At 40.4% G+C, this 26074-nt stretch overlaps 2 protein-coding genes and 1 non-coding gene across 3 annotated transcripts; all 3 read right to left on the bottom strand.

The window, feature by feature from the left end:
• Window positions 1-777: 777 nt before the first annotated feature.
• LOC140241040 (retinol dehydrogenase 8-like) lies at window positions 778-5984 on the bottom strand. The gene is made up of 5 exons (XM_072320810.1): window positions 5953-5984; window positions 5310-5596; window positions 4419-4599; window positions 3766-3858; window positions 778-1105 (listed from the first exon to the last, which is right to left on the bottom strand). Exons 1-5 carry the CDS (start codon window positions 5982-5984, stop codon window positions 778-780), a joined length of 921 nt encoding a protein of 306 aa, XP_072176911.1.
• Window positions 5985-11963: 5979 nt separating this feature from the next.
• On the bottom strand, window positions 11964-25717 carry LOC140241062 (retinol dehydrogenase 8-like). The gene is made up of 5 exons (XM_072320832.1): window positions 25693-25717; window positions 25034-25321; window positions 19865-20044; window positions 19261-19354; window positions 11964-12291 (listed from the first exon to the last, which is right to left on the bottom strand). The coding sequence occupies exons 2-5, from the start codon at window positions 25296-25298 to the stop codon at window positions 11964-11966; spliced, it is 867 nt and encodes a 288-aa protein (XP_072176933.1). The 5' UTR covers window positions 25299-25321; window positions 25693-25717.
• Window positions 21232-21304, bottom strand: Trnat-ggu (transfer RNA threonine (anticodon GGU)). The gene has a single exon. It is a non-coding gene; the product is annotated as a tRNA-Thr (tRNA).
• Window positions 25718-26074: the final 357 nt, after the last annotated feature.

Raw genomic sequence — 26074 nt, 5'->3', positions numbered from 1 at the left:
GGTACTGCACAAAACACTTAGCACTTAAAAATTTACTCTTTTAATTTAACTTTATCAAAATATTGTTTGTGAATACACAAACACACATTGGCCACACCCTGTTTAAAATGATTCTGTAAAGTATCTCGTAATTATTTTCTCATATCAGAAACTACATTAATTAGACACAATGTTAAAAGCCCGATTGCTTGGTGCTAAGCCACAGCCGCCATCAACGTCTCGGCTCCGCACCTTCTTGATTCCTTCGCATGGACCACGTACCATGAGGTGACCACCATGAGGTCGTCGAGCTCCACGTATTCTGTCAACAAGACTTCCACCAACTTGGTGGGAAACGTAATAATAAAGTTGGGCAGACCATCGGAATTGCCGTCGTCCAAATGTTCATTAGACAAAGAGGCTTGTGAAAGCGACAGAATTCTCACGATTATTCGATAAGAATATTTTTGTTAGATAAGGTGTTACTAACATCACGTTAGAGAATGGTCTTTGACGTTGTGATGATCCTGCTCTTTAAAGTGAAAATCATCCATAGGATAGAAATTATCTTAACCCTATGGAAACCTCTATTTAACCAGTAATCATCAATTCCGACCGTTCTTGTTTTCTTGCGCTGATAAGGAGAATTGCTATACGTGGTAGAACAAGCCACTCGATCATAACAATAACGCATGGACAAATAATTTCATTAAAGAATATCTTATACATGTGTATCTATATTTCTTGTAGCAATATAGGTGCTATGACATATAAAGCTCATGAGCATGATATCAACGTCTACATAGCCCCAATCATCTTCCGCGGTGAGGCGATCGACTTCTCCCCCGTCAGGTCGGCAACGGCTTCTCCCAGTGCCTCCATGCCCTCAGTGGAGACGACCAGGTGTCTGAAAACCGGGTCGTCGACCTCGACGCATTTCGTCATCAAGACGTCGACCACGTCGTCCACCGACATGGAGGGGAACGCAGCCATATGGTCGCAAAAGCATCTCATCTGACGTCGATCGATTTCATGAACGGTATTGTCTTTGCTCAGGCCGTCGGTTTCAGACACAGCCCACTGTAACAGTCCTGTCTTCACCTGAGTTGGTTCGATCATGCATATCCTATATACGGTGAAACCGGAAGTGTGTAAGTTTTGAAACTAAACATACTGCCACAATCCAAATGACAGCACACTTAAAGAAGTCCTAGGGTCTACACGAGAGACTTGTTGTCGGATGGACATCTGGAAACAGTGACTTTGTAGTCTGTTTTCATGATGATTCACCAAATCATATCAGTCAGTCAGGATCGTTCAGTACACGATCACTTACCTAAAAATATGTGGAAGTATTTTCTGAATAATATAGATATACAGTGTATGGCGTTTCGTGACACCTCACTCTAGAAACAGTAGATTGACTTATTGCTTATAATAAAATCTCCTAGGTAAGTACAATGTCGTGTCTTCATAACGATTATGGACAATGTATTGCATATACACATAATGACATAAGATATGAAGACACGTTAGAGGTTTTGATTTCTTAATGAATTATAAATCTACCAGAACATTTGAACCAATCTTACATCTTTGCTATAAATACTCTTTCACTCAATAATACCGGGTAAGTTTGTTGAAAATCATGCCATGCATTTTTTGTTAAAGATTGAAATGTGAAAAGTAGTCCGCAATTTGGCCCAGGCCCCACTGCACTTCGGACACCGTCGTGTAGGACTTATCCTGGGTCTGCCAAAGAAGAAAGCATACTGACTGATACAGTTAATATTCACTATAGAGCATTTCTACCTTTTGATTATGAATTTAGTTCTGTTGTTGTTCTTTACAGGTTCTGATTGTTGGAGCCCTTGGGTACTTTGTAACCCCGTCCCCCATGACCCCCATAGTTCCCAAATGGTGCCTATTTGTACACTTGCCTATATTATTATTCTTTTACCTATAGCGATAATACTTGGATACTTGCCGGGTTTGGGGGATGCGTTTTCAAAAAGAAGAAGAAAATTTGAAAATCATCCCCCACATTTCCCCTCCCCTTCCCCCCCCCCCTAATAAAAGGCCCTGAATCTATAACATACACAAACCTGAAACTTACTACCACCGAAATCCTATTACCATTGGGATGCTAGCAGCAAATCTGGTGAAAAATTGTCCATGCCTTTTTAAGAAAATGATGAATATGTGGAAAATTGGACCCAGTTTTACCCCGCCAAGGGGGCACGCCCGGATCCACCATGAACAAATTTGTAAGTACAGTCGCCAAATGTACTTATACTGACAGTTCTAAATTATCTCTATCCATGTTGGTTCTTTAGAAAAGAAGACTTTTAAAGATTCCTTGATTTTAGGGCTTTAATGTAAACTTGACCTCGCGTTTTCGAGGGGTTGATGACGTAACAAAGAAAATTACGGACGGTTTAATCGGAATAGGTCAGCTGAGCATTTGGCTCAGGTGAGCTAATGAATATTCTCTCCTCTTAAAATTGAAATAAACATAATCAACTTTTTATTCAATACAGCAATGTAACACGGATAGTGAATTTGAGGAAACTCGGATAATCGGTTTCCGCGTTTCCGCGCGATGTATCGCTAACGCGAAAAGCTATTGCCACGACGTTTCATGACTGTTTTCTTTCGAGTCTCCCGCATTTTTGACACCAAATTTGCGATGCCCAGGCGCGCGGTTCCGAAGTTGCACATAAATATGTACGTGCATGTCAAACCAAAAATTGCTCAAAAAAACGTGAATTCGTGTACACTTTCAATGCAAACTGTGCTTACAGGCAAATTTCATAAAAGCATGATTATTTTGGGGGTTTTATTGACTAAAATCAATTAAAAACATATTTTCTTGTTTGGAACAATGTCGCGGACAAATTTCATCGAAAAAATAATTAAAAAATGAAGTCGATAAAAAACAAAGAAATACATATGAAATTCAAAAAAAAAATAAAATACTTCAGAAATTCTTTTCTCTTACATTTGCAAAGGACACTAAAAAGAATATTTACAAAAAAGGGCCTGTTTTGAGCTTAATTTAGCGATTTATACCAAATTGTTTGATTTCATGCATCATCATGCATAAATTAGCATAATTTAACATAAATGTCATTTTTTTTTGAAAAATTAACTTCATGGTACTTTAGAACACTTCATAGGCAATGTGTGTGCCAATTTTCGTCGCGATAGCGCGGTCGACGGCCGAGATCTGGAGGGGGAGGGGGGGGGGCTTGGGACCCCCCCCCCCCCCCGCTCTATCATCTACTTAAATAGCCCGGCCTAATTAGGGTTAATAGTTATAAATTCTTACATTTTTTATTAATTCATGTGTCGTCTTGGATCGTTTGATAAGAAGATTTACAACAATTCGGAATGCAATACATCTTCATTTGCTTTGTTTTTTTCACGTAATGAAAGAGCACTTTGCATCTTTCAGAAGGTAGGGGGTATAATCACATTCTTTTATTCCAGTAAATGGTGGAAGGAATTAGTCCTTTTCATGAAAAACAGACTTTGGATACATCCGAATTCTCTCTATATTTCCTTTACATCGTTTCCCTGCTGAGACATCACGAATTGCAGCAATCTTCTTGATTACAGCACATGGATTTAAATAAATCTTTAGAAATACAACAGGAAATAAATTCATATTATGTATATTTTGATATTTCTTCATTCGTTTAATTCACATAATAGGGTAGATTCCCATTTCCTAGAGTCTAATTTCTTTTTTAATGACAAATTTACACTACACTAAATACATACCTGATGTTGAATGACCTGACAGTGCAGAGCAGCGATTCAAAGAACCCTTCCAAGGCAAACTTAGAGGCGGTGTAGAACTCGGCGTATGGGAAAGATGTAATTCGATGTAAACTGCACACATGAGTACACATTCCGTTTATATAATATTAGTATATGTATAGTAACATATCTTTATAATATATATTCATATAATTATATTTATTGAAATAATATGCATATGATTATATACTTATATATTCACTTCAATGAGGCACTGAAACGTGATGCAATACGATGAAACTATAGGTGGCTTTTGTAAGGGTGATTTGGTTCTACTGTACTTCAGTTCAGGTAATCAATATGTACAATTATATATATATATATATATATATATATATATATATATATATAGATAGATAGATATATATATACATAGCTTCCAGAAGTAGGTTTGAAAAGCTGCTATAAACGCGACACCACGGATTATTTATCAGTTGGAATCACATCGTGACGCATAATCGAATCGTAATCACCCAATGTTCTTTTTCGTATAATTGCTGGGAAAAATTGAAAACGTTTGAATAATACAATTATGTTCATAAATATGCCAAGAGGCGGCATGTTTTGAATGAAGAACTTTGACGATAATTCATGCAGGAAACTCTATTTCCGCACCTTGCTTTCCCGCTATACTCGAGACACTGATGATTTTACCCGCCTTTTTCTGCTTCATGTGCGGAAGAACGGCCAGGGTGAGTCGGATCGTACCGATAGCGTTCACGTTGAAGATCCTGTCGATCCTGGCACGAGACGCACGTTCTGGGAAACCTATGCCAGCAACGCCCGCTACGTTGACTTAAGAATGAGGAAATCACTAGTTGTGAACATTCCGAACAACGTGTATGAGTACAGCTCATCACATCAAGAACTTCTGAATCTGTACTTTACACCTGAAACTGGCCAATGTTTTGCGGTAGCACCTCAAATAATGTCAATAATGTATTTCGAGTTGATTTTATTTACCCATTGCCTACTTTAAATTATTTCCGAAAGCAAACAAAGAAAAATATTGACAAAACAGAATAAATATGATGTAGCAGATTGACTTTTTGATCAACAAGGTTTTGACGTTTCAAATAAATCTGCAGACGGATAGAAATTTGATGTTTGGCATGTTTAGAAACAAACGTTGGACAGCGTTTGCGCTTTTAGAAACATTGCATTAAGCGTATTATATGCAATGTATTATTATCATTATTATCACTCGGATGGTACAGATCTGAATAATAAACAATATCGTCAAAATCCGAGGGCTTTGAAGAGGAAATAGGAAATCGAAGACTTTGAATATTGTAGAATATGGTGAAATAATCTTGTCTGTATTTTATTAGTGAAACCAGTAATGCAATGGCGAAGCAGTGATGAAGGTATAACTTTGTTATTGTTTTCTTTCTCTGGCGACAAATTCTAGATATCTAAGCTGTAAACTACAGACCTAAGTTGACCGTTTCGAGAGTAATCTGATCATGCTGTGACAGAAACTGGTGAGCCCAGAAAGTATTTACTGAGAAAATCGATGCCTCCATGTGTTTTCATGACGTCATCAACTACTCGTGTGATGTCTTCATCCTTGGTGATGTCCATCTCCTTGATGAAGATCGTCTTATCAATAGCGTCCCCAACGGCGGCAACTAACTCTGTCTTTTCTGCTATGGCAATGACGGTAGCAATTACAAGGTAGCGTTGATCGGGGTCTTGTGCGAGACGTTGAGCCGTAGAGAGCCCGATACCCGACGAACATCCAGTCGCCAGTACTACTTGAGGAGCCATGCCGTATGAAGTCACAGTTAACCTGTTCTTTTTTATGAAACAGAGTAAATGAGAACAAAATTAACTCCATAGCTAGCTATTATTAGGAGCTTGTTTTGTTTGAAGTTGAGAAGTCGATGGAACTGTTTTCTTTTAGGGTGGTATGGTTTCATTTCATCTGAGAAGATGGCTGGATAGCCCGTATTCAGCTGCAACAGCTGGTCTTCCATGGGTCCAGTTGAATGTAAGGCGGGACCACTACAACGGGTTAAACACCCTGCTCTTTGCGATGAATAAAATAATGAAGCGGGATCTTTTGCATGCATGAGTTGTGACTCTCTCATAAACGGGACCTCCATTTTATGTCGTATCCGAGGGACAGAGTGTTTCGCCTCTTACTTTTGAGGGGACAGTATGATTACACACAACATTGCTTAGTGGGACTGGGAAAGATGCGCGGACTTGTCGAAGAACAGCCTTCGGGTGAAGCAAGTGCCCGTGTGGAAATGAAATAAACGAATGAATGAATTAATCTCAATTTGTCATTGACATCTTTATGTTTGACCGCAAAGCTAACGGGTGAGTTTTGTCTTCCATCTTTTTTTTTTTTCATTTCCGTTGTCTTTTTTTTTAAATTCTCCTCATCTTCATTTTTCTTCTAACAGTTCTACTTCCAATAAGTCCTAATCATGATAGGGGACTGCTGAATCGAGGCAGCAGCCCTACACTCTTGGCCCTTCAATAAGATTAACAAAAAAAAAAACAAAAAAAAAAAACCCTAATCGGAAAAGCCGTAAAATATAAACAACACTACCCATGACTTTCCGAGGGCTTGGACTTGAGATTAGGACCGGTCGAAGCAGGGTTGATTGGGGAACCATGATTGATCCTTGAATCCCCACAAGCAGCCCCACCAACTCCCACCCCCCCCCCCCCCCGGACAAACACTCACACATTAAAAAAAAAGATATCATATACGCCGGCCCTGCTCACGGTTTAAGTTTACTCAAAAATCACTTCTCCCTCTCTGACATCTGATTGGATTCAGTGGGACTGTTGATTTCTAGTCAATATTAATTTCTAATTACACTGTATTGTCCAATCAATCCCGGCAGGTAGAAGGCAAGCGATTCAATGTCTGTCACTTCTGTGTCTCCTGATTTTGATTTTTTTTTTACAAGTACACTGGCTGATAATGAGAATTTCATAAAACAATGAATGCACACCACGAGAAAAAAAAAAAGCAGGAGTAACGTACTAATGTATTCTCACCTGTGGTCAATAGTCGGGCATCCAACGGCTTGATGTGCAATCGTGAGTGTGCTTCCACTGTTGTCTCTGCCTGTAATATTTTCGGCATAATGAGATTTTAGAGTCAGGAAACTTACTTTAATCTTTTTTTTTTTCAAGTGTACGTTACGAATGCGAGATATTATCTGAAGGTTGAAGTCTATGTGTGTTTATGACACATAACGCAAATAAACAACGTTAAATGTCTTCTGGGTTGAAGTCATGAAATCATGCTTTTGATGTTAACTTTGCAAATGAACAATCTGCAAGATTAAAAACGTTCACTCAAAATTAATTCTGTATGCTTTCAAAGGTCAAACGTTATATTATTTGTCAATACTTCAAATAAGCAAATACTAGTCTATGCTTTTCTTCGCTTCCTGAATTTAAGCAGTAGGGCCTACATGCGAAGGCAGATGTAAATCATGTAATCAAAGTGAACGGAAGTATACCCGTATAACTTTTTGATTGGCGGGGTTCACTTTTCTTGGTGATGTCAGGTTCAAAGAGTTCGATACAGACAAATATCATGTCATGTGTTCTACTTGAGGATCCTTGTAGCAAACAGAGTTGGCTTCAGTCATCCCGAGTCCATGACGAATGGAAATTCATGAAAAACAACTGAATTCATCATTTCGTTGGCATCTCTAATCTTGTATAGAGGAACGATTATTTGGAACCTGTTGACTTCATGAAATCGGCACAAGGTAGAAAAAATGCAGAAATTTGCCAATTTGAGGAAAAATAAAGTAACTATAATCTTCTAAAATGAGATGCCAAAATACAGAGTTCTTATAAATATAGCAATTGTTGGCCTTTATAAGAAATCAAGTAACCTCATTCATGTCATTAACAAAATATATAGGTTAAAGATGAAAGACAAGTTGTAATTTTGCCTTTGGATATACATACCAACAATTGACTAGCATTGAATGAAGAAATTGTGATTGCAAAAAAAGATGCAGCATCAAACGACAACGTGTATATTTCAGTTCCCAAATTCAATTTCAAGCAAGAGCATTGATGTAAACAAGTATCTAATATGTTTAAGTTGTCAGTTTTAGGAAATTTGAACTTCCGGAGGATGATATATATAGCATACATCATACAATATAAAGTGCACATGTATGATGACGATTAATATTGCATGGATAATAATTGCTCAGAGACTAGTATACTTGACGTCATGTCTGGCTCATAGTCTTCTTCATGTTGATACTACGCAAGCATTGTGGTTGATAGCAGAGTCACTGTGTAATTATAAAAGTGATCCTTATGATTACCGAGCACTTATCATTATAAACCAGTTTTCTCTTTGGGTATTCTCTTCTATAGCCTAAATTTATTAAAATTGTAACAATACCCTGACAATTAACTTTGTGACATTGACATGATTGACGAGCACCCAAGGGGTACCCCAAATAATATGCTTCTCATCGTTTGTCAATATCCTGCACAGTTTACTTTACAGATATGAATTTTACACCCAGTAAATGCCTCTTTTGTATTTGCGTATATCCTTCTGCTTCATGTTACTAGGCAAACATTGGCGTTGATATAAAGCAGAATTACTGTGTACATAATAAGAGATCCTCATGATAACCGAACACTCATTACAAAATCGAATCGATACCATTACAACCTTTGAGCATTATCTCTAACTGAAGTTTAAAGTGTATCACTACCCTGAAATTGCATTGAAAAACAGTTTTCCCATAATAATGCTCTTCGTGTTTTTTCAGTTTCCTTCGTATCAACGGATATAGATTTTACACCCGGCCAGGTAAACGCCCTTTTCGTGTGTTCGTATTTTCCTCGTGCGTTTGTCCATTCACTGCGGTTGTAATGATGCACTTCAAGAAACGGAAGAGCTATTGAGCAAAGGGTCACAACCGTCTTCCGGTTCTCCTTGACCAAGCGTGGCCCGGCCCCCTTCTGAGTAATTGTTACAAGGGAATTGTCATTGCCCGTGATCAATTTATTAAAGAGTAGGCCTAATTCTAGTGCAGTTGAAAGTTAGTCTGAAAAGAAGGAGCAACACTCAGTAATTGTTGCCAGGTTATCATCATTGTCCGTGATCAAGCAATCTTTAAAGAGTAATTTTACTGCAGGTTAGAATTGGTCTGTCAAGAAGGATAACAATTTTCTCTGCACAACAATGAAAATTTGATCAAAAATCGGACGAAAGATAAGAAATTGATGAAATTTTGAAGTTTCGCTGATTTACTTTTCCGAAACGGTTCTAAAACTGTCAATAGTATATGCAAATCGTGAAGTGATGATATCATTCCCTCACAACTTGCAATAGCGTTCATGTAGGTTCCCTATTGCTGAAAATTTTCCATTGTTTTTTTTTTTTTAATTATCAAACGCACTTATGCTCCTAGCTCGTCTAAAACCCTGATGTAATAGCAGTATTGTTTGACACTGTCGTAAGAGAATAATATTATTTTCACCATTTTTTAATGTGATCAAGAGAGATCAATTGAGAGGTGATGACATCATCAGCTCGCTCATTTGCATATTCATATCAACTGTACGAGAACTGTTTAGCAGAAAATAGCGAAACTCCAGTTTCATAACTTCCTTGATTTTTATCCAGTTTTGATTAAATCTTCATGTTGTACTTGTAATGATATACTCTTTTTATAAGGTATAGCTGACCTGAAATCCCCCTTAACTACAGTGGCGAGAAACCAACCCCAGTGTTTATGTTTAATCCAGAGACAGTTTATAGATGGTTTGATAATGTGTGTTGACAAAATATGATAAAAACATTACAGTGTGCCTGTACATTACACTGTGTATTATTGAATAGATTTACAGCAAATTCCAAATAAATAGCCGTAGCGTTTCATTATTTTTTGTGTAATTATCTTTTTGTTTTTCTTTATTGTAGATTTTTTTTAATGCTTTCATTTTAATATTTTCATGTTTGGGTATATCAATTTGTATTGTGAATATGGGACCCCAGGGAAGTACAGTTGTATCAAGAACGACCGAATGGCGGGGCAATCCTCCCTTTCGTTACATCGTATCTAACCTTGTTTATATTGTGTATTGTTACTGTATCAATCGAACATCAAGAACAACAACAAGGCAGAACTGAATTCAATGATTGATTTAATGTGCCAAAAAAATAATAAAAACAGAAGCGCAAGAGAAGTTGGAAAATATAATGCTACTGATCATTCGAGAATGGCAATTTTGGACCACAATCTAAACATAACATAATGGATAATTATGAATAACATAATGGATAATTATGAATTTTGCATTTTTTCTCTTAAATGGAAATAGGCTACAGCGACACATTGACGAGCAGAATTCGAGTATGACCAGAAACTTGCTGTTTCATTCACTCCACACAAATGTCCGACAAACCTGAAACTTCAAGGAGAATACGACACAGCTAGAGTACGTGTACGTCCTATGATTATAAACACAGTCTCTTAAGAAAGCCAAATATGATTATATTTATGTATAACTAGTCTCCAGGGATGTAGTGTTTGACCACTGCCTACATAGTATTTATAGATGCCTGGGTTAAGGACTCATATGTAGCTGTGTTGCAGCTGGCCTTACTTGTTACAACTTGAAAGTTCACTTTATTATACAAATGGGATGTGAACGCGCGGCTCTTACTCAGTTACTGACGATAGCATAAACTTGTAATACTGGTGGTGTTCAGATGTGCTACTTACGCTCAGTTTGTACCTTGCAGTGAAGAGTAACTGTTTCAACTGTATTAATTTGCCTAAAACAAAGAGATATATGAATGTATGCGACCTAATCATTTCCAGATATAAATCAACATTTTAAATGTCGTCACTCCTCCAACCATTCGTAAAATGTAAAATTTAACACTCGAAATGTTGGTTTTACTGTTTCATAATTCTTGATAGAATTAATGAAGTGGTAAATCAAACATCTTTCCTACATTGTATTAACTTGAACATTTTACAAATGGTTGGAGAAGTGACATTATTTGAGGTGTTAATCTACCATTTCATTTTTTGATGTGAATGTTTAAATATGATTAAAAAAAAATTTGCAATTTCTGTTTTAAGAAACAAATGCGCGTATATTGCACTGTCTATTGCTACGATGATTTTCAAATTTGCTCCTTTTGACATAAGGCATATGTGTGACATGCAAAAATCAGAGCAACAATGTAATATACATTGTACTCTAAAACAAAAGTGCATGTGCGACAAGCTTTGTGAAGAAATGACAAATGTCTTCATAAAAATTCTGCACATCTTTCTGCAAGATCAATAAATCAGAGCTTTGGGTACTGCACAATAGCACTTTAAAATTTGCTGTTTCAATTCAACTTATTCAAAATATTGTTCGTGAATACACAAACACACATTGGCCACACCCCTGTTTAGAATGATTCCGTAAAATATCTCGTAATTTTTTCTCATATCAGAAACTACATTAATTAGTCAAAATGTTAAAAGCCCGATTGCTTGGCGTTAAGCCACAGCCGCCATCAACGTCTCAGCTCGGCACCTTCTTGATCCCTTCGTGTGCACCACGTACCATGAGGTGGCCACCATGAGGTGACCGAATTGGGTCGTCGGGCTCCACGCTTTCTGTCAACAAGACTTCCACAAACTTGATGTGAGAGGTAATGATGAAGTTGGGCATGCATACCATCGGACTTGACGTCGATCAAATTTTCTTTAGACAAAGAGGCTTGTGAAAGCGACAGAATCCTCACGATTACTCGATAAAAATATATTTGTTGAGTAAGGTGTTGCCAACATTACGTTAGAGAATGGTCTTTGACGTTGTAGATAATCCTGCTCTTTAAAGTGAAAATCATCCAATAGGTTAGAAAATTACCTTAACCCTATGGGAAAGGCTCACCTCTATTTGACCAGTAATCATCAGTTCCGACCGCTTTTTGTTTTCTTGCGTTGATATGAGAGAATTATAGGTGCTAGAACAAGCCACTCGATCATAACAATAACGCATAGACAAATCACGTACGTGTATACATCCGATGATGATTGAACTTCAGTTTATTAATATGATATTATATCTATATTTCTTGTATCAATATAGGTGCCATGACATAATAAACTCGTGAGCATAATGTATCTAACTGTCTACATAGCCCCGATAATTTTCCGCAGTGCTGCGATAGACTTTTCCCCCGTCAGGTCAGCAACGGCTTCTCCCATCGCCTCCTTGTCCTCCGCGGAAACGACCAGGTGTCTGAAAACCGGGTCGTCGACCTCGATGCATTTCGTCATCAAGACGTCGACCACATCGTCCACCGCCATGGAGCGAAACCCAGACATATGGTCGTAGAGACATCTCATCTGACGTCGATCGATTTCATTAATGGTATGGTCTTTGCTCAAGCCTTCGATTTCAGACACAGCCCACTGTAACAATCCTGTCTTCGCCTGAGTTGGTTCGATCATGCATATCCTAGAGTGAAACCGGAAGAACGTTTAAACTAAACATACTGTCACAATGCCGATGACAGCACACACACACGCGCGCGCGCACAAACACACACACGCACGCACAAAGAAAAGCACAAGCCACGCGAACAAGACTTTCGCTTCTATCTAATGAAGCTCGAGAGACGAGGGGAGATTTGTTGCCAGATCGACATCTTCTAGTACCAGTGACTTTGTGGTCTTTGTTTTCAAGATGATTTCCTAAATCCGTATCCGGAAAATTACCCCCCCCCCCCGGCTAAATACTGGTTAATGGTAAGGTTAGAATGAAGATTAGGATTAGGGTTAGCAATGGTTAGGAGTTTGGGTTTGGGTTTCGATTCGCTTCAGGAGAAGGATTAGCATTACGGATAAAAGGGGTAATTGCCCTGCCCTCAATTTCAGTACATGACCACTTACCTAAAAATATCTGGAAGTATTTTCTGAAGAACATATAATGTAGATAGATATACCGTGTATGGCTTTTCGTGACACAAGTGGGGCAGCTTAGCAAACTTTTTGTGCATTTTGTGATACAAGCACCAAATTTGGCACAAAATGTACACGAACATATTGCAAACATTTTCAGATATTGGGCCACTTTGAATTCTCTCTTTATGTCCACCATATTGGATTTCAAAATGGCCGCCATTTGAAATCTACATTTGCGACTATCTCTGGGTCTAATGCTGCTTTTTACTCGATTCTGGTGTCTAAATGTATGTTTTGGAGGGCAAGAAATCAAATGGTAACAATTTGCATTGAATATTTTCACCAATGAGCCGCCATATTGGATTTCAAAATGGCCGCCGTTTGAAATCTACATTTGCGATTATCTCTGGGTCTATGCTGCTAGTGACTCGATTCTGGTGTCTAAATGTATGTTGGGGGGGGGGGGGTCAAGGAATCCAGTGGTAACAATCTGCATTGCGTATTTTCTCCAATGGGCCGCCATATTGGATTTCAAAATGGCCACCATTTAAAATCTACATTTGCAGTTATCTCTGGGTCTAAAGCTGCTATTGACTCGATTCTGGTGTCTAAATGTATGTTTTGGGGGGCAAGCAATCCAGTGGTGACAATCTGCATTGCGTATTTTCACCAATGGGCCGCCATATTGGATTTCAAAATGACTGCTACTCGATCTACATTTGTCGTTATCTTAGGATCTAATGACTTGATTCTGGTGGTGGTAGTGGCAGTTGTTGTAGTGGTAACTGTAGTGGCGGTAATGATAACAGAAATGTTACATTGTGTCATTCCAGGTTCATTGTGATGTATGCTTGCCTGTAGACTGACAGTGCTGGTTTTTTGTTTTTGTCAAAGAGGTTCAGATTAGCTCATGCTGAGCGAACTTCACCATCAATATCACCGTAACTCACCACAACTGACTGGAAATTGTGCCTCACATGTCAAGAAGACAAGATGGCGACACTGACCAAACCTGACCAATCAAAGAGGAAAGACATTGGTAGTGGGTAAAGTTTACTCGCATAGAACTTGCTCAAATTCAGTGAACTTTGAGAGCTTCGAGGATCATTGGAAAGACTCAATGATTGTCATGGCATTAAAGCTGCGATGGTTGCACAAGGTGCACAATATCACCAGATGTGCAGGCTCCAGTACAACAACACAAAACTACTGAGGGCACAAAAGAAAGCACTCAAGAAAGAGAGGGCAGAGCGATGAGGAACAATCTTTATGCAAACGCATCAGGGCACATTCATGTTCATCGGGTACGGAGGTCCCAGAAACGTGTTTCTACTGTGGATAACCTACTGGGGCTAATAGTCTTTGGAAAGCTGCAGCATTCTAAATGGACAGACGGGTACGTGCCTGTGCAACCCTTCTTGGAGATACAGAACTGCTTAGCCGTCTCAGTGGTGGGGACATGGTAGCGTTGGACGCCCAGTATCACCCCCAGTGCCTGATAGGACTTTACAACTGCACAAGAAAGGTCCAGTCAACAGGACTACAGGACTCAGACCAAAAGCTTGCAATGTCGGCAGTTGTGTTCGCTTAACTCGTCCTCTACATTGAAGAAACCAGACAAGATGAGTATTCAGATGGGCCGATCTTGTCCACCTCTATCAGCCCAGAATGAAACTGCTTGGAGTGTAATAGCTCGACACGAAAGTCCACTCCACACGACTGAAACAGAGACTGCTATCTCAGTTTCCTGACATGCGGGCGCACACCAAGGGGTGAGACATCCTGATGGCATTTAAAGAAGATCTCGATGCTGCTCTTGTCAAATCCTGCGAGCTGGACAGTGATAGTGATGAAGTCCAGTTTGCCCGTGCTGCACACATCGTTCGCCATCACATGTTTGGAGAAGCCAAGCCCTTCACAGGATTCCCTGAAGGATGTCAAGAAGAATATGTGCCACCGTTGCTGCTTGCTCTAGTCAGTATGATCCTAGAGGAACCCAGCATCAAGACCCATACCGCAGACACTAACCCTGCAGCACTTACCGCAGCCCAGATATATACTGAAGTTCAACAGCATCAAACACAGGTGAACATGTGGCACCACATCATCCACCTGTGTCAAGCACAGTGTTGCACAGGAGACCCCACTTCCAACATACATAGGGATGATGTTTCTGCATGCTCATACACGCAAGAAGGAATTGGTCGACAGACTGTCACACGCTGGCCTGAGCATCTCTCTCTCTCGTCATCTTGGGCTGCATTTCATGCCAGCCAACAGCCACCAGATACATGAGTCATCTGGCCCATGTCGCTGCTTTCACTCTTCCTGGAAAGTGCCCACATTGTGTCCATGATCCGGCATTCAATGGATGTTGTGAAAAATGCTGTAGGACACCTGAATCCTTGACAGACACCTGTGGTCACCTTTGATCAGTTACTGTTTGCTTTGGCCAAGCAGATACAGTGGAAGTGGCCAGAGAGTTATGGTGAAGACCACATAGTGGTGATGTCTGGTGGTCTCCACATTGAGATGGCGGTACTGAAAACACTGGGGGACTGACTGCAAGGGAGTGATTGGGTGCAAGCACATGTACAAACTGAGATTACGAGCGTGACAGCAGGGACAGCAGACTCATTCCTGCGAACATTTCACGTTTTGCGCACAAGAAGAGCACATCAAGTGACTGCAACAGCACCGTACATCCTGCAACACCATGCCTACAACCACTACTGTCTGGGAGAAACTAGGGACGCAGAGGACCTTCCTACGTGTGAAGACTGGTGTCGCCAGAGACGGACGAGACAACATCCCCCAGTTTCGCTACTGGGCAACTGTGCTAGAACTAGAACTGTTGGTTCTAGTGTTACATGTGCGTTCTCTCAGGCAGGGAGCATTGATGACGTACCTCGATGCTCTGACAGAGCTGGTCCCACCTATGCTAGGTGGATACCAGTGCACCTAAAGGACATGGCCGAACTCACTACCAAACACCCAGACGTAGCCAGGAAATTCAGTGAAGGCTACTTCACAGTTCAGAAAACACAGAGGGTGGTCTCTTCAATCCCGATTGACCAGGCACATAAACAGGATAATGCCTGCATCAAAGGAGACAGTGGCGCACAGTTGGGCTCACTGACAACCCTAGCTAGTGCCCTTCGTCGCTGGATGTGTTGCGGGACCGGAGGTTATTGCTAGGGTGATCGAAGGATTCCAGGATGGGAACCAATACTGTAGACCGCAAACAGCAGACACACAAGACAAACAAGTTTCTGGGACCGTCTCTGTACTCAATGAACGTGAATGTGCCCTGGTGCATTTCCATAAAGATTGTTCCTCATCGCTCTACCCTTCTTTCTTGAGTGCTCTCTTTTGTGCCCTCTGTAGTTTGGTGTTGTTGTACTGGAGCCTGCACGTCTGGTGATATTGTACATCGTGTGCAACCATCGCAGCTTCAATGCCATGACCATCATCGAGTCTTTCCAAGTGAAATGATCCTGCGAAGCTCCAAAAGTTCACTGAATTTGATCAAGTTCTCTGCGAGTGAACTATACCCACTACCAATGTCTTTCCTCTTTGATTGGTCAGGTTTGGTCAATGTCTCCATCTTGTCTTCTTGACATATGAGGCACAACCTGCAGTCAGTTGTAGTGAGGTACGGCGATGTTGATGTTGAAGTTCCCTCAGCATGAGCTAGTGTGACCCTCTTGGACATGCATGGTGAAACTGTCTTGAATAAAAACCAGCACTGTCAGTCTACAGGCATGCATGCATCACGATGAACCTGGAATGACACCATGTAACATTTCTGGCATCATCAATGCCACTACAGCTACCACTACAACTACAACTACTGCCATCACCACCAGAATCAAGCCATTAGATCCAAAGATAACAACAAATGTAGATCGAGAAGCGGCCATGTATAAAAGCAGCCATTTTGAAATCGAATATGGCAGCCAATTTGGTGAAATACGTAATGCAAATTGTTAGCATCGGATTGCTTGCCCCCCAAATCATACATTTAGACACCAGAATCGAGTCAATAGCAGCATTAGACCCAGAGATAACTGCAAGTGTAGATTTCAAATGGCGGCCATTTTGAAATCCAATATGGCGGCCCACTGGTGAAAATACGCAATGCAGATTGTTACCATTGGATTCCTTGCCCTCAAAAACATACATTTAGACACCAGAATCGAGTCAATACCGGCATTAGACCCAGAGATAATCGCAAATGTAGATTTTTAAATGGCGGCCATTTTGAAATCCAATATGGCGGCCCACTGGTAAAAATACGCAATAGAGATTGTTACCATTGGATTCATTCCTCCCAAAACATACATTTAGACACCAGAATCGAGTCAATAGCAGCATTAGACCCAGAGGTAATCGCAATTGTAGATTTCAAATGGCGGCCATTTTGAAATCCAATATGGCGGCCCACTGGTGAAAATACGCAATGCAGATTGTCACCACTGGATTTCTTGCCCCCCAAAACATACATTTAGACATCAGAATCGAGTCAATAGCAGCATTAGACCCAGAGATAATCGCAAATGTTGATTTGAAATGGCGGCCATTTTGAAATCCAATATGGCGGCCCACTGGAGAAAATACGCAATGCAGATTGTTACCATTGGATTCCTTGCCCCCCAAAACATACATTTAGACACCAGAATCGAGTCAATAGCAGCATTAGACCCAGAGATAGTCGCAAATGTAGATTTCAAATGGCGGCCATTTTGAAATCCAATATGGCGGACATAAAGACAGAATTCCGAGTGGCCCAATATCTAAAAATGTTTGCAACATGTTACTGTGCATGTGTGCCAAATTTGATGCGTGTATTATAAAATGCACAATTCCTTCAAATTTTCGAGCTAAACCGCCCCACAGTAGACTGACGTGTCGCTGTTAATAAGTTAATCTTCTAGGTAAGTACAATGCCGTGTCTTCATAACGTAATATGGACAATGTTTTGCGAATACACATATGACACAAGATATGAAGACACGCTAGAGGTTTTGATTTATTAATGAATTATGAATCTACCAGAACATTTTAACCAATCTTTATCATTCTTGTTATGAATATTCTATCACTCAATAATACCGGACAAGTTTGTTATACCATGCATTTTTTAAAGATTGAAATGTGAAAACTTGCCCCCAATTTGGCCCAGGCCCCACTGCACGCCGTACACGTATAGGACCTATTGATATCTTATATTATGACTGATACAGTTAATATTCACGTAGAGCATTTCGACCTTTTGATTATGAATTCAGTTCTGTTGTTGTTTTTTACAGGTTCTGATTGTCGGGGCCTTTGGGTACTTTGTAACCCCGTCCCCCATGTCCCCCATGGTCCCCAAATGGTGCCCATTTTGCACAATAACCTATATTATTATTCTGTCGATAATACTTGGATACTACTTGGATGATACTTGGATATTTGCCGGGATTGAGGGATGCGTTTTTAAAAAGAAGACGAAAATTTGAAAATCAGTCCCCACATTTTCCCCTCCACTTCGCCAAAACAAAGAAAGTCCTGGATCTATAACAGGCACAAACCTGAAACTTATTACCACTGAAATCTTATTACCATTGGAATGCTTCTGCAAATTTGGCGAAAAAAAAAATTGTGTTTTTTTTTTTCAAGAAGATGATGAAAATGTGGAAATTTGACCCAGTTCCTCCAAGGGTGCACGTCCAGACTCACCATGAACAAGTTTGAAAAAAAGAGTCGCTAAGTGTACGTACTGATGGTTCTAAATTAGCTCTATCTCTGATTTTTTTTTTTTTTTTTTTTTTGTTGAAATGAAGACGTATAGAGATTTCTTGATTTTAGGGTTGTAATGTAAATTCGACCTCGCGTTTTTGAGGGGTTGATTATGTAACAGAGAAGATTATGGACGGTCTAATCGGAATAGCTCAGCGGAGCCTTTGTCTCGGGTGGGTTAATGAATTATCTCCTCTTACAGTTGAAATAAACATAATTAAATTGTGCATTTAATCAATGCAACAATATTAGTAACACGGAAAGTGAATTTGAGGAAACTCGGATAATCGGTTTAAGAGTTATAAATTCTTACACTTTTTATTATTTCATGTGCCGACATCGTTTGATAAGAAGATTACAACATTCGGAATGCAATACATTTTCATTTGGTTCTTTCAGAAGGCAAGGGATATAATATCACATTCTTTTATGCCAGTAAATGATGGAAGTAATTAGTCCTTTTCATGAAAACAGACTTTTGACACATCCGCATTCTCTCTATATTACCTTCATATCGTTTCCCTGCTGTGACATCACGAATTACAGTAATCTTCTTGATGACAGCACATGGAATTAAATAAAGCTTAAAAAATACAACAGGAAATAAATAAGTGTGTATATTTACAATATTTCTTCATGCACTAAACTCACATAAACGGGTAGATTCCTACTTCCTAGAGTTTAAAAGAGTTTTTTTTTTATTTTTTTTAGACAAATTAACACCACAATAAATACATACTTGATGTTGAATGACTTGACAGTGCAAAGCAGCGATTCAAAGAATCCTTCCAAAGCAAACTTAGAGGCGGTGTAGAACTCGGCGTATGGGAAACCTGTAATTCGATGCAAACTTCACACATGAGTACACATTCCGTTTACATAATATTAGTATATGTATAGTAACATATCTTTATGATATATATTCATATAGTCATATCTATTCAAATAATATACATATGAATATATATTTATATATTCACTTCAATGAGACACTAAAATGTGATGCAATAGGATGAAACTATAGGTGGCTTTGGTAAAGGTGATTTGGTTCTATTGTACTTCAGTTCAGGTAATCAATATGTACAATTATATATATATATATATATATATATATATATATATATCTTCCAGAAGTAGGTTTGAAAAGCTACTATAAACGCGACACCACGGATCATTTATCACATCGTGACGCATAATCGTAGTTACACAGTGCTCCTGTTTTTTTAGTATAGTTGCTGGAAAAATTGAAAAACTTTGAATGGAAAAATAGATGCTCATAAATTTGCCAAGTTTTGAATGAAGAACTTTGACAATATTTCTTGCAAGAAATTGTGGTTCCGTACCTTGCTTTCCGGCTATACTCGAGACACTGATGATTTTTCCCTCCTTTTTCTGCTTCATGTGAGGAAGAACGGCCAGGGTGAGTCGGATCGTACCGATAGCGTTCACGTTGAAGATCCTGTCGATCCCGGCACGAGACGCACGTTCTGGGAGCCCTATGCCAGCAACGCCCGCTACGTTGACTTAAGAATGAGGAAATGATTATTGCAACTGATTGACAAATTGCCCTACATCGACGTAAATAAGCACTGAATTGATCAGTGTTTTAGTAGTAGCCATGATAAAAAATCATGGGCGTACATACTCGAGCAGGATTCGAACCTACGACCTCCTGATCACCGGACAGGCGTCATCTCCACTAGACCACCGAGCTTTCGCCCGACAGCAAGTGTTGGTTCTAATCCTTATAGCATGCAGCGGGTACTGCTTTGTTATTCAAATTCATGAAATTCTTCCGTCGAGATGTTTTCATTGCAACTGATTGACAAATTGCCCTACATCGACGTAAATAAGCACTGAATTGATCAGTGTTTTAGTAGTAGCCATGATAAAAAATCATGGGCGTACATACTCGAGCAGGATTCGAACCTACGACCTCCTGATCACCGGACAGGCGTCATCTCCACTAGACCACCGAGCTTTCGCCCGACAGCAAGTGTTGGTTCTAATCCTTATAGCATGCAGCGGGTACTGCTTTGTTATTCAAATTCATGAAATTCTTCCGTCGAGATGTTTTCATTGCAACTGATTGACAAATTGCCCTACATCGACGTAAATAAGCACTGAATTGATCAGTGTTTTAGTAGTAGCCATGATAAAAAATCATGGGCGTACATACTCGAGCAGGATTCGAACCTACGACCTCCTGATCACCGGACAGGCTTCATCTCCACTAGACCACCGAGCTTTCGCCCGACAGCAAGTGTTGGTTCTAATCCTTATAGCATGCAGCGGGTACTGCTTTGTTATTCAAATTCATGAAATTCTTCCGTCGAGATGTTTTCATTGCAACTGATTGACAAATTGCCCTACATCGACGTAAATAAGCACTGAATTGATCAGTGTTTTAGTAGTAGCCATGATAAAAAAATCATGGGCGTACATACTCGAGCAGGATTCGAACCTACGACCTCCTGATCACCGGACAGGCGTCATCTCCACTAGACCACCGAGCTTTCGCCCGACAGCAAGTGTTGGTTCTAATCCTTATAGCATGCAGCGGGTACTGCTTTGTTATTCAAATTCATGAAATTCTTCCGTCGAGATGTTTTCATTGCAACTGATTGACAAATTGCCCTACATCGACGTAAATAAGCACTGAATTGATCAGTGTTTTAGTAGTAGCCATGATAAAAAATCATGGGCGTACATACTCGAGCAGGATTCGAACCTACGACCTCCTGATCACCAGACAGGCGTCATCTCCACTAGACCACCGAGCTTTCGCCCGACAGCAAGTGTTGGTTCTAATCCTTATAGCATGCAGCGGGTACTGCTTTGTTATTCAAATTCATGAAATTCTTCCGTCGAGATGTTTTCATTGCAACTGATTGACAAATTGCCCTACATCGACGTAAATAAGCACTGAATTGATCAGTGTTTTAGTAGTAGCCATGATAAAAAATCATGGGCGTACATACTCGAGCAGGATTCGAACCTACGACCTCCTGATCACCGGACAGGCGTCATCTCCACTAGACCACCGAGCTTTCGCCCGACACCAAGTGTTGGTTCTAATCCTTATAGCATGCAGCGGGTACTGCTTTGTTATTCAAATTCATGAAATTCTTCCGTCGAGATGTTTTCATTGCAACTGATTGACAAATTGCCCTACATCGACGTAAATAAGCACTGAATTGATCAGTGTTTTAGTAGTAGCCATGATAAAAAATCATGGGCGTACATACTCGAGCAGGATTCGAACCTACGACCTCCTGATCATGATTTTTTTATCACGGCTACTACTAAAACACTGATCAATTCAGTGCTTATTTACGTCGATGTAGGGCAATTTGTCAATCAGTTGCAATGAAAACATCTCGACGGAAGAATTTCATGAATTTGAATAACAAAGCAGTACCCGCTGCATGCTATAAGGATTAGAACCAACACTTGCTGTCGGGCGAAAGCTCGGTGGTCTAGTGGAGATGACGCCTGTCCGGTGATCAGGAGGTCGTAGGTTCGAATCCTGCTCGAGTATGTACGCCCATGATTTTTTATCATGGCTACTACTAAAACACTGATCAATTCAGTGCTTATTTACGTCGATGTAGGGCAATTTGTCAATCAGTTGCAATGAAAACATCTCGACGGAAGAATTTCATGAATTTGAATAACAAAGCAGTACCCGCTGCATGCTATAAGGATTAGAACCAACACTTGCTGTCGGGCGAAAGCTCGGTGGTCTAGTGGAGATGACGCCTGTCCGGTGATCAGGAGGTCGTAGGTTCGAATCCTGCTCGAGTATGTACGCCCATGATTTTTTATCATGGCTACTACTAAAACACTGATCAATTCAGTGCTTATTTACGTCGATGTAGGGCAATTTGTCAATCAGTTGCAATGAAAACATCTCGACGGAAGAATTTCATGAATTTGAATAACAAAGCAGTACCCGCTGCATGCTATAAGGATTAGAACCAACACTTGCTGTCGGGCGAAAGCTCGGTGGTCTAGTGGAGATGACGCCTGTCCGGTGATCAGGAGGTCGTAGGTTCGAATCCTGCTCGAGTATGTACGCCCATGATTTTTTATCATGGCTACTACTAAAACACTGATCAATTCAGTGCTTATTTACGTCGATGTAGGGCAATTTGTCAATCAGTTGCAATGAAAACATCTCGACGGAAGAATTTCATGAATTTGAATAACAAAGCAGTACCCGCTGCATGCTATAAGGATTAGAACCAACACTTGCTGTCGGGCGAAAGCTCGGTGGTCTAGTGGAGATGACGCCTGTCCGGTGATCAGGAGGTCGTAGGTTCGAATCCTGCTCGAGTATGTACGCTCATGATTTTTTATCATGGCTACTACTAAAACACTGATCAATTCAGTGCTTATTTACGTCGATGTAGGGCAATTTGTCAATCAGTTGCAATGAAAACATCTCGACGGAAGAATTTCATGAATTTGAATAACAAAGCAGTACCCGCTGCATGCTATAAGGATTAGAACCAACACTTGCTGTCGGGCGAAAGCTCGGTGGTCTAGTGGAGATGACGCCTGTCCGGTGATCAGGAGGTCGTAGGTTCGAATCCTGCTCGAGTATGTACGCCCATGATTTTTTATCATGGCTACTACTAAAACACTGATCAATTCAGTGCTTATTTACGTCGATGTAGGGCAATTTGTCAATCAGTTGCAATGAAAACATCTCGACGGAAGAATTTCATGAATTTGAATAACAAAGCAGTACCCGCTGCATGCTATAAGGATTAGAACCAACACTTGCTGTCGGGCGAAAGCTCGGTGGTCTAGTGGAGATGACGCCTGTCCGGTGATCAGGAGGTCGTAGGTTCGAATCCTGCTCGAGTATGTACGCCCATGATTTTTTATCATGGCTACTACTAAAACACTGATCAATTCAGTGCTTATTTACGTCGATGTAGGGCAATTTGTCAATCAGTTGCAATGAAAACATCTCGACGGAAGAATTTCATGAATTTGAATGAGGAAATGATTAGTTGTGAACATTCCAAGCAACGTGTATGATGAGTATAGCTCATCACATCAAGAACTCCTGAATCTGTACTTTACACCTGAAATTGGTCAATGTTTTGCGGCAGCACTTAAGATAATGTCAATAACATATTTCGAGTTGTTTTTATTTCCCTATTGCTTACTTAAAATTATTTCTGAAAGCAAACAAATAAAACTCTTGACAAAACAGAGTAGCAAATTGTCATTTTGATCAACAAGGTTTTGACGTTTTGCAAATAAACCTGAAGATGGATAGGAATTTGATGTTTGGCATAATCGTATTATATATACTTAGAAACAAACGTTGGACAACATTTGCGCTCAGGTGTAAGAAACTCACACCTGAACCTTCACCCCTCTGAGTAATATCTTTCTTTCATTTAACATTTGCGCTTTTAGAAACATTGTATTAAGGCCGTGTCACACCATTCCGGGCAAGCTAAGCGGGCTTGTGGCGAGGAGGTAGTTTCCAGCACGTAGAAGATTTTCAGCGGGCGAACAAGAATGTTTGAAATTTTCATTCATGCCTTGTCATACCGTACGGGGGAACTTCTGCGGCCTGACTTGCGGGGAAACAAATTTACTCCCCGGAGCTCTCCGCAGTTGGTCCGCACCTGACAGTATCTAGCGCGTAGTTGCCCGGAGGTGCTCACGCAAGTCCAATTTAACCGCAGCCAAGGTTTGAGCATGACCAAAACTTTTTCCGGGTGAGTCGCCGGAATGCCCGTAGAGGTCCACGCAGAACGCCAGTAGGAGACCCTTAGCGGCAGTACTTCCCAGGCAATTCCCACGCAGGTATACTTCGCAGTCCCGTGTGCAGCCAAGATAATGAAATTCTGTGAGATTTCAGCCATTCCATTAGAGGAATTCCTTCACTGAGTTGTCAGCCCCCACGCGACTGGTACAAAGGTCACACAGTGTACTCGCAAGTATAACGCGTCCAGCAAGTACGCGTCCACATGCGCTGACTCGCACAAATCCTTTTCCGCCCTCAGGAATGTCCGGTATGCTAGAAAATCCCTACACGTAACAAGCCCGAGTAGCTTGCCCGGAAAGGTGCGACAGGGCCTAAACACGGTTGCGGGTAAAAAAAATATGCGTGCGCACCTCCGGGCGACTACTTTTGAGATACATGCTAGGTACTGTCATGTGCGGATCATCTACGGGGACCTCCGGGTAGCCAAATTGGTCTTTGCAAGTCGCACGCAAGGCTGGTGTGACACGGCCTCACATTACAAATGCAATGTATTATTCTCATCATACGGATTGTACCGATATCTGAATAATCAACACAACATCGCAAAATCGGATGGATTTGAAGAGGAATTATAAAGGTGAAGATGAAGGTAAAACTTTGTTATTGTTTTCTTTTTCTAGGCATATAAGCTTTAAACCACAAACCTATAAGTTGACGTTTCGAAAGTAATCTGATCATGCTGTGACAGAAACAAGTGAAGCCAGAAAGTGCTTACCGAGAATATCGATGCGTCCGTGTGTTTTCACGACGTCCTCAACTACTCGTGTGATGTCTTCATCCTTGGTGATGTCCATCTCCTTGATAAAGGTTGTCTTGTCAATAGCGTCCCCAACGGCGGCAACTAACTCGGCCTTTTCTGACATGGCAATGACGGTAGCGATGACAAGGTAGCGTTGATCAGGGTCTTGTGCAAGACGTCGAGCAGCACAGAGCCCGATACCCGACGAACATCCAGTCACCAGTACTACTTGAGGAGCCATGCCGTATGGAGTCACAGTTACCCAGTTCTTTTTCAGGAAACTGAACAAATGACTGAATGAGAACAAAATTAACTCTGTATCTAGGTATTATCAGGAACTTGTTTTGTTTGGAGTTAAGAAGTCAATGTAACTGTTTTCTTTTCAGTGTGGTATGGTTTCAAATCATCTGAGAAGATGGCTGATGGATAGCTCGTATTAAGCAGCATTGCTGATCTTCCATGGGGTCCAATTGGATAGGAGGGACCACTAACACCGGGTGAAGCACCATGTCCTTTGCGATGAATAAAATAATGAAGCGGGACCTTTTGCATGCATGAGAAGTGACTGATCTCTCACACATGGGACCTGTATTTTATGTCGTCGTATCCGTGGGATGTAGTGTTTTGCCTCTTACTTAGAGGGGACGGTATGATTTCACACAGTATTGCTCAGTGAGACTCGGGAAGATGCACAGACTCGTGGAAGAACAGCCTTCGGTTGAAGCAAGTGCCCGTTTGGAAATTAAATAAACGGATGAACGAGTGAATCTCAATTTGTCATTTACAAAATAATGTCTGACTGCAAAGATATCGGGTGAGTTTTGTCTTTCTTTCTTTTTGTCTTTTTATTCTTACCCTCACTTTCATTTTTTCTAACAGTTCTACTTCCAATAAGTCCTGATAGGGGGCTGCGGAATCGGGGGCAGTAGCTTCACACTTTTGGCACTTCAAAACGATTTTTTTTTTTTATCCAAATCGGAAAAATCGTAAAATATAAACAACAATACCCATGACTTT

Source organism: Diadema setosum, chromosome 17 (genome assembly GCF_964275005.1).
Source record: "Diadema setosum chromosome 17, eeDiaSeto1, whole genome shotgun sequence".
Classification (NCBI taxonomy): Eukaryota; Metazoa; Echinodermata; class Echinoidea; order Diadematoida; family Diadematidae; genus Diadema; species Diadema setosum.
The sequence above is the reverse complement of the archived record's forward strand: the minus strand, read 5'-3'. Positions and strand labels throughout refer to the sequence as shown.